We start from the raw sequence: 9,678 nt of genomic DNA on the forward strand, positions 1-9,678 counted from the left end.
AAAAACAAAACAAAAAAAGCCAGTATCTGCATGTAGGAAGTGGCCCTATCATCTGTCCTCAGTGAGCTCTCTGTGAGAGTCGGAGCAGCTTCATGCCTACTGCACCATTATAACAGAGCCATATGCAGCAGACTGCTCTCACCTCCCTATTTACACAGCCTGAGTCAGCCAGTCTTTTACATTAACAGCACAAACAAGACAACGATTACTTCCTGCAGAAACTAACAGAGCATGGTGAGGGTGTGTTATTGCACCTGGCAACCTCTGTCTAAGAAGACCAGTGCCAGGTTACAGCTGGAAGGTTCAGTCAGATCTGAGCGTTAATCAGCTTGACATAATGAATAGTTCAGCATTTTGGGAAGTACACTTAATCATGTTCTTGCCAACAGTTGGATTAGTAGATTACCAGCACACCTGTGTTTGCCAAAAGACCTTCACACTTAGGTCTTGAGAGTTTGCTGAAGTGTTGGTGGGCAGATATTGTCACGCTGGTGCACAGCCTGGCTAGATGCTTCTCCTGCTCTAACGACCTGTAAGCTAATTTACCAACATGGCTAAAAGTCATCATCCTGTGTAAACGTTGTCAACACGTGGTCCAGCCTAAATAAGGAGGAGCAGTGAGGTGCCAGGTGCTCAAGCTCTGGGGAGGGACATATCCACTCAGTGGACACCAGACAATCAAGTCAGAACCTCAGAACAACACTAACAAAATTACAAAGTGCTTTACAATAATAGTGAACGCCTTTGTCAAACACTTCCCAACTTATCTTAGAACTGTAAAAACAAAAAATGGTTTTCTGATTGTGTCACTAAATAACGCACCTTGAGACTTCGCCGGGATCTGAACACACCCTGCCGTTTCTGCTGTGGGAGGAGGGTGTCTGACAAGGAGGGGTTCAAATTCGATTAGGACGGCCCCTAAAAGTTCTTATACAGAGGAAGAGAAAGGAAGACGGCGGCAGCGGCTCCGTTCAGCAGCCCTACTGATGTTTATCCATGAATAAAACAAGCCATGCCTTGTGTGGACAAGTCGTTCCTGTTGCTTACAGGTGTAGTAGTGTTTTATTTCATCTATCTGCTGTTCGGAGGCCTGGTTTTCTCCATCATCGAGCGGCCTGTGGAGGATCAGCTGCGACGGGACATGGAAGCCCTGATACAGGACTTTTTGAACCAGAGCTGCGTCAACCAAACGTCCCTCGAACACTTTCTGGTCAAAGTGATGAAGGCCAATGCGTACGGCGTCTCCGTCCTCGGCAACTCCTCCCCCACTTCGAACTGGGGCTTGGCATCCTCCATGTTCTTCGCCAACACTCTGGTCACCACTATCGGTGAGTTCACATCGAAGTAGGTTTTTGGCGAGACGTGGCACGGTGGCGTTTTTACGCATGACGCAAGAACATCATTAAGTGCTCAAGCACGTTTTAACCACGTCTTCCTAATAAGTGGATGTTTGTTAGAAATGACTGTGCTGGTTTAGAGCGTTTAACCAGGTGCAGTATGAACAGTCCCAGATGTTGGTGAGTGATCCATCTCACGCTGTAACTGAGTGCTTACCTTGGGTTAGAGCTCCAAATATTGGTGGATCTTCACACAGTCACAGGGTATTTACATATGCAAGTATACAGTGCACTATTCTGGTGCGTAAATTCATTATTACAAAAAAAGCTTACTGTATCTTATGGTATGTAAAACTGGGAAGTCCCACAGAGGAAACGGTGCCTCAGAGTTTAAAGTGGCCCTTGACCTTTGCTAATGAAGCTGGGTTTACTCACTGTGAGAAGTACTCAGCCTGTAAAAACACTTGTCTAGTGTCTTCTGTGGCTCTGAATGGTAAAATGCAGAGGGTGATGTCAAGTTGAGCCTGGAGATTTCAGATTTAACAGATCCATATCGGAGAGAAAAAAACATCAGATCATTCTAGTTTAAGCTCAATTAGAGAAGAATTGCTGCAGGACTTTTTCACGATGCAGTGTTGTTGATTTCATCAGTAAGGTGCACGGTACCACAGACCAGGCTTTGAAAGAATGACCTCCCTGATCTGTAGATGTGATTACAGCTGGAGATGTTTTGGATAACAAGGCCTTACAGACATTGATGATTATTGATTTCAGTGCCTGAAGCTGAGCAGCCATGGTTTATGTTTAACTGCCAATAGCTGATTCTCCTAAAGACACTTGAATTCATGTATAACATTTGTATGTGTGTATGTACATGGTTGTAGCGGTACTCCTTAGCCTTTAGTGCCGCTTTACTTAATAGCAAATCATACGATATTTATATGATGTGTCAAATTTCCCCAAGGGGACAATAAAAGTGTACGTCATCTATGTATTTTCTGACGAAACGGGAAGAACAGTGATCCAGTGAGGGCACACTGGTGCAGCGTGTGTGAAACCTTAACTGTAACTGTATAAAAAAGCTTGTCAGAAGGTTGCCGGCTGAACCGGAGCTTTGATACAAGTCTGGTTTAAGAAGAAGAGCTAGAAACATGAAATACATAGATCACATACAGTACAAATGCTGCGTTCAGCTTCTGGAGAGAAGAAACGCATAAAATACAAATGAGTTTTTATGACAGTATCAACAAGCAAAACTTCTCTGTGGCATCAAAATGTTAGAGATGATGTGGTGAAAACTGCTTTATTTAGTCAAATAGAGGTAAAGGATTGCCCTCAAATTATTAGAAAAACTTCAAATCTGGTCTTTGGGTGCATAATTTGTCTGGTAGAATGAAATAAAATCCACTGTAAGAATAACATAGAAGTACTTTGGCTTTGAAACCTTCCACTACATTATGGTTGTGTACATGATGAGAAACAAATTAACGGTTTCAAACCAATGTCTTTAGACGTCTGTGTGAATTGGACCTGGTATTTCTCTTAAATGCAGTGTAATTTTAATGATCAGCATTTAGAAACCAGAGAAAACAGGGCATGCAATATCAATCCTTATGATGTCTGACTAGATTTGAACTTCCTCCAAAAGAGTTCAGACAGATCTGACACACACTGTCAGGGTTCAGCACCAACTACATCACTGTGGTGGCACCGCCCAGTGAAGCTGCTGCAGGCTTCGTCCGCAGGCTGCCGAGCTCGCTAAGCCAGCGAACAGTCACAGGCTGCTGCCAACCACACACTCACGTGGGCACTGAGAAAATACAGGTTCATGCATGAAGCAGAACAGAAGTGGCCTTTGTGTTCAGAACATGTTTGTTTTATGCAGTGCATTCTTTCACACTAGAGCAGGAATTTCCTTATGAGACACTTCCTCAAATGTTTCAATACTTTTTATGCCGGTTCAGAGTATCTGTGCACTCTAACAGTAAATAAACTGCCAGTTCATGATCTAAACATTTGTGTGGAGGTAAAAACAGAAGTGAAAACCCATAAATGTCACAGAATTACTGTGTGCAGGTGTGTACAATAAAGTTGTTCTGCAAAATCAGACTGGGGAAGTTGACGACGAACAGACTGGGAAGTAGTCTGAACATTCCCCTGTAAAGCTGCGAGTTAGCTGAGGCTTCCCTGTCCAGCTGGGGACGTCACTGCACCCCCCGTTTGAAGGCCACGATGTGCTAACCCCTGGACATAGGAACACAGCTTAACCTCTCACTCTATGGTGGCACATTTGAAACCTAGCTTCAGACACTGCTTGAGGTTTTTAGATGGAGATATTCACTCGGTAATCGACTACCATGAACCTGTGAACAGAGTTCCCTGCAGACCTCCCTCACACGTTATTAATTCACGACAGGACCCCATATCTTCCCAGACAATAACAACCTGTAGTTATAGGCTGCTCTCTCCTTATAGTGCCAGATGCTGCTCTACTGAGAACGTTTTAGAAACCAGTGTACTTTGAGGAAGTGTTGAGTTTGGTCTGAAATAAGTCATAAAAGCTGTGACATTGGCCACGTATGACAGTGATTTTAGTGCCCAGTTTTTAGCTGACACTAGTTAACTTCCTAGGAATGGACAGTCAGTTTATGATATATAAGTTGGAATAATTGACTAATTTGTCTAAAGTGTATTGTGATACAGTTCTACTTGCAAATTAAGTCAACAGTCTGGTTTTAATAATCAATCATCACGACTTCACTCTTGAGAGGTTTAACCACATTTAAACATTGTGTTTTACTTTATGTAGTAAACATCATATGCAGCTTTAACCATCACTACAGACAGTTTATAACACTTTATTGTAGCTGAAATAATAATAGATAACAAAGAGAGTTTAAATGTTTAGAAATTCTATATAGATTTAAAGAGAGTTACAGCGTCACAGCAGTAATGCAAAATATCAAAAATGAATTGGTAAGAATTATACATTTAAATGTAAATGATAACTTACCTGTGGAATTATTGCAGTAATAGTGAAGTGAAAAATGAATTCAAGCCAAAGGAAAGCGGGAGAAAAGAGCTGAGAGTAAACAGCATCATGTGGCGTCCGTCTGAGCAGACGTCACTGTAACCTCATTGTACAGCAGTTTAGCTGTTGAGCCTGCACCTGTTCTGACAGAGAACTTTTGTAAAATATCAGTTTAACTGGCGTTAGAGGCTATCACCATCACAGTCACATTTATTTTGCGTTGGGAGAGTGATGAGTCCACACAGCAGCAGTGTTCTGATGGTACCAGCAGGATCATACCACACGTGGCATTTCAGTCCACAAAAACATCCACACACTTCTGTGTGACAAGTCACGAATTTCCAGGTTTAGACTCACCACATTTTTGTTTATCTCTGCTCTTGAATGTCAGTAATGATCAATAATAACCTGCAGGTTGGACTGATTTTGTGAAGTCCTTCTCTTCTCTGGTTCGAATGACTCATCACCCAAATCCAGCCAGTGATTCTGTCGGATGTGGTTTTGTTTTAAAGCCTTTACTTCGACACACCGATTTACTAAAATACTGTATATCCAGCAAGGTCCTGTTGAGATCTGGTATTTTCATTCTCTTAAACGGGTTTAAAATACATTTGACATGGTTACAAAGTAAACACATAAATGTTGTGTTAGCACAACTAGCATCTTAGAAATTTAGTTTCAGGACAAAGGTACAGCTGTGTTTTATTTCTGTACAAACTGCGCCTCCTCCTTGTGCAGCACGGTGATATGACACGGAGTCACTGGTCACTCGTCCCAGTCCTGTCTGGTGGAGACAGATAATCAGGGTTTTCTTTTTCTTCTCCCAGCTTCAGTTCCCTGTTACTACACAGCTGTTGTTTATGTGTTTTTGAACTGAAATGTTATTTGCAGCCCAAATTAGGAGCCAGTTATGTGCCGCTGTTTCCACTGGTGTGACTGGAACAGCTCCTGGGGCACTGCTGACTGACTGTCCTCATGATCAGGCTGGTTTTTATGGTTAAACTATAAATTGTGGGAACTTTGAAGAAATGTTTCACCTTAAGTCTCTAACTTTACAGTCATCCTGATTCAGATGAGACAGACTCCAAATGGATAAAACTGTAAATAGACTCATCTGTGTGTGTGTGTGTGTGTGTGTGTGTGTGTGTGTGTGTGTGTGCGTGTGCACAACTTAGTGTAAATCTTAGAAGACATTTTCCTAATGTCAGGGGGATAAAATACACAATGATGTACTACTACAAAATCTAATAACAATAATAAATATATATGTAAAAATGCACAAAATTCCAGTTGCTTTTTTCTGCCTGTGGCCAAATGTATCACCATTTATCATCTGATGTGTTTTGTCTGTGGTGTCTCGCCTCTTCCTGTATCTCCAGGTTACGGACACAGCACTCCTCTGTCTGACGGTGGGAAGGCCTTCTCCATCTTCTACGCCCTGCTTGGAGTCCCCTTCACCATGCTGGTGCTAGCCATCTGCGTCCAGAGGCTCATGTACCCTCTGGTCCTCACTCCAGTCAGCCTCCTGCAGCGTTCAGGCTTGGATCCTCGGCCGGCCACTGTCGTCCACTTCCTGCTGCTGCTGGTTCTGGCGGTGCTGTTCTTCTTCATGATTCCAGCTGCTATATTCAGCACATTGGAAGAATCCTGGTCATTCCTGGACGGCATCTACTTCTGTTTCATCTCACTGTGCACCATTGGACTTGGGGATTTCATTGCAGGGTCGCAGGAAAACCAGAAGGAAAGAAATCTGTATCAGATCTCTGTCATGAGTGAGTATAGATAGCTGTTACTATGCTCCCTGTAGGTCAGTGTCCAGTCACCTAACTTTGCTGCACCAGACGTTACTTTTTATGGCTAAGTATAGTAACATCAGGCTCGAGCCCAGAACAACCATACTGTAAAAACATCCTTTTACATCCCATTCCATTAAAACTGGAAGGTTAAAAGATGAATTGGTACATCAGTAGAGTCTGTTTACTAACAGTCCATTTACAGTCCATTTAACTGTTTAGTAACTCCTAATATTGTATCATTTATTATTTCATAGAACTAAGGGTTTAATTTACTTTTTACACAGATTTCAAATGTGCAGCCCTCTCTGAGTCCATTCCCCAGCCTGGCCACCCCGTCCAAACTTAACTAAATGTGTCCCTGCCTGGCACGTTGGCCTCTGATGTCTGACGTCTGAATATCTGTACAGTCACTCACTTCCTCTGTCAAGGCTCGGCCATTTGCAGTGTACTGTTGTTGTGATAAGAAGGTGTTGTCACATCATGATTTATGACACAATGTTCACATCAGTGCCTGTTTATTGGGCTTGAACTCAGGTCTAACAAATGGACTTTAAACATACACCTGTGTTTTTAGTTAACACAGATGAATTAGTACTCTCTGACAAATGAAATGTATTATAGATAAATGCCAGATTCATCACCTCTCACTTAGATGACCTTCCCAGTTAAAATTCAGTACACACGAATGTGTCAGTCAAGATATCATAAAATAAATAAGTTAAGTATTGAATAAATAGACCTGAGGAAAAGCTCACAGCTACAAATTGCAGCTGTTTGCACTGAGTCAGTAAAATGTACCATCTGTCCTGAACTCGTCCTCTTTTGCTGGGCAGGTTTCATCCTAGCATGTGTACATTAAAGATGCACTGGTAGTGCTGTTGAGGGCTTTATTTCCAAGAAAATTCTGCAAGCCACCTATAAGTAGGGTGGTTTAAAGCAGCTAAGCAAACACCCTGGAGCTAACGTGATAATTACTATACTCAACTTGTGACTAAACCAGCCCATCGGTAACCTAAAGTAACCAAGAAACAATAAACTGAAGCTGCTTTTATTTTCTGCAAGAAAATAAAAAGGTTAAAAGATTCCACTCATGAAAAGTCTATGGAACCAGATGATCAGTATAACTGGGATCCCATAAACCTCCTTATCATACATGTTTCTAAAACTTCATTGCACACAGAGGCTTCATAATATTTGCAAATATCTACATTGTTTTCATTGCAACAGTGACTAAGAATGTAACTTAAAAACCCACTGCACTTGTGTCACATGACACATGGTGAGTTTGCTGTGTCCTGTTAGTGTCACAGAGCTGCCGCTGCACATGCCCGAGGTCTGGAAATGAGTCTGACCTTGTGGTGAATCAGCGACATGTGTTTGTCTCTCTGTTGCAGAGACATGATCCTCACATTCTTTATTCAGTAGAAAATAAGAGGAAGTAGTTCTTTTGTTTTAAAATGCTTTCTTGTAACAGAGTGTGTATAAACCGCTGTTTGTCTTGCTGCTCTGACACTTGCAGCCGTGCGTGCTGCCATTATTCTCACTTCTGATGTGTAAAGTCCCACCTCTCCTACTTCTCTTGTCTCAGTTCCACAGTAATGAAATGGCTGCTCTCCAGTGTTATCTGTTAACACTCTGGAAATTGAAGTTGTCTTCTGTGTCAGTTGTGTTACGTTAATCTGATTTTGCTGAGAACTTTGTGAAACAGAAATGAAGTTAACGCATTAGTGGGTTTTGATGGAAGTTTGTTTTATTATAAGAGTCGATGCTGCAGCGCTGACTATAATGTCTTGTTCTGTCTGTCTCTCGTGTGTGTGTGTGTGTGTGTGTGTGTGTGTGTGAGAGAAAGAGAGAGAGAGAGAGAGAGAGAGAGAGAGTCGGCTTAAATAAGGGAACAAATAGCATGGATAGGAATGTTGGTCTGTCAGCTGGTGAGTCCACCACTTTGCTCAACACTTAAATATCTCATTTATCAATATTAGTATAAGCTGATTTTGTCATAACTGTGGTAACACCTCATTCACTCAGTGATTCTTAGCTACATGTAGAAAATAAAAGTGATATCTGCATGCTGGTAAACTCATGATGGCCAGTGTTGGTTATAAAATGTTTAAAATGAAGTATATTGACAACAGGCACGAAGTCACAGCATCAAAGGTCGATGGAGGACAGCTGCAGAAATGTTTGAGGGCTATCAGTGCATGTGATGCAAAGCCCCCGAGCTTGTTGTAATTCCCTCAGCATATTATTGGCCGTACAAATTTCAAGAAAGAAAAACACACAAACTAAAGTTTCAAGGGTTTTCTACAACAGCACATGTTGCTGAAGAGCAAATATTTTAGGAGGTTGGAGTTTGGACAGTCAAAGTCCTCTGAACCTTATCAAGTGCGGTTTTTCACCAGAGTGTTTCACAGGTGGAAGAATAAGAGCAACAGAACATTAAAGATTAAAACTTGTCAGGTTTAAACGGTTTGATTTAAAAGCTGTAATTCATAAGTATCAAACTTTCCTGTTTTGTTCTTTAAATGCAGTTCCAAGCAGATTGTATTAAATATTTTTTAACATCCTAAATTTGACTTCCTGAGACCTGTAGATAGAAAAACACAGTGCACCAGAACTGGTTCATGATAGCGGGTGCTGTCCTGTGCGCCTCGCCTGCAACACTTCCCAAACACCTCCCGCAGTAACGGTATAGCTCAAACTGAGGCTGTAATCGTACGATGCTTTTCTTGAAGTTGGCCTAGTTGTACAGTGAGAGCCTACTGTCTGAGATCTCGGCTGTCTGGCTGTGTGGGGCAGTTTAATCAGTGCACGTGACAGAAGAAGCTTGTGTGTCTTTCCGCTGAGGTAAACAAGTCTCGTAGCAGAAATGACAAATGCTGATTTGGTTTTCAAGTTTCCTCCCTTTGGTGAGATGGATTTACTAAAACTGTTTTCTATCCGGTGTGTGTCAGACTTGGACTTTAATTCCTCGGCTCATTACCGGCCACATGTTCAGAGCTTTGTGCATTCCTAAGCCTGAGTGGAGGAGACTGTTACTAACAGTTAAGTTTATGTCAGTTTGACCTGATGACATATTGGTTTCCTATGCAGCAGTTTTTTTCTCCATGATGAAACATCCATATATAAAGATTTCACGTGTGTGTGTGTGTGTGTGTGTGTGTGTGTGTGTATAAATGTCGCTGGCATAATAAGCTGGTCAAAGGAGGAGATGGAGGCCTCTGACATCAAGACAAGGAAGCTCTTTACAATGCATGGTGGGTTTCACCCCAAATCCAGCATACTGATACTGTACACTAAGTGGAAGGAAGGAGGCCGAGGATTAGTGAGTGTCAGAGCCACTATCCAGGATGAAACAAGATCCATGAATACATCAGGAAGATGGCCCCGAGTGATGACATGCTTAGTGAATACCTCAGGCAGCAGAAACCAGAGGAACAAGGGAAGGAAGAGCAGGAACCCTCATGGAAGGACAAACCTCTGCACGGTATGTACCGCCGTCAAATAGAAGAAG

The 9,678-nt window shown here is 42.1% G+C and overlaps 1 protein-coding gene across 1 annotated transcript in view; it reads left to right on the plus strand.

Moving 5' to 3' along the window:
* Positions 1–703: 703 nt before the first annotated feature.
* kcnk6 (potassium channel, subfamily K, member 6) overlaps positions 704–9,678 on the plus strand; it is a 13,999-nt gene continuing 5,024 nt past the window's right edge. Inside the window, exons 1-2 of the mRNA XM_020605622.1 lie at positions 704–1,328; positions 5,748–6,140. Coding sequence (XP_020461278.1) covers positions 1,013–1,328; positions 5,748–6,140 — 709 coding nt within the window. The 5' untranslated portion in view covers positions 704–1,012. The remainder of the gene's footprint in view (positions 1,329–5,747; positions 6,141–9,678) is intronic.

This window comes from Monopterus albus, unplaced genomic scaffold (assembly GCF_001952655.1).
Source record: "Monopterus albus unplaced genomic scaffold, M_albus_1.0 scaffold71.1, whole genome shotgun sequence".
NCBI lineage: Eukaryota > Metazoa > Chordata > Actinopteri > Synbranchiformes > Synbranchidae > Monopterus > Monopterus albus.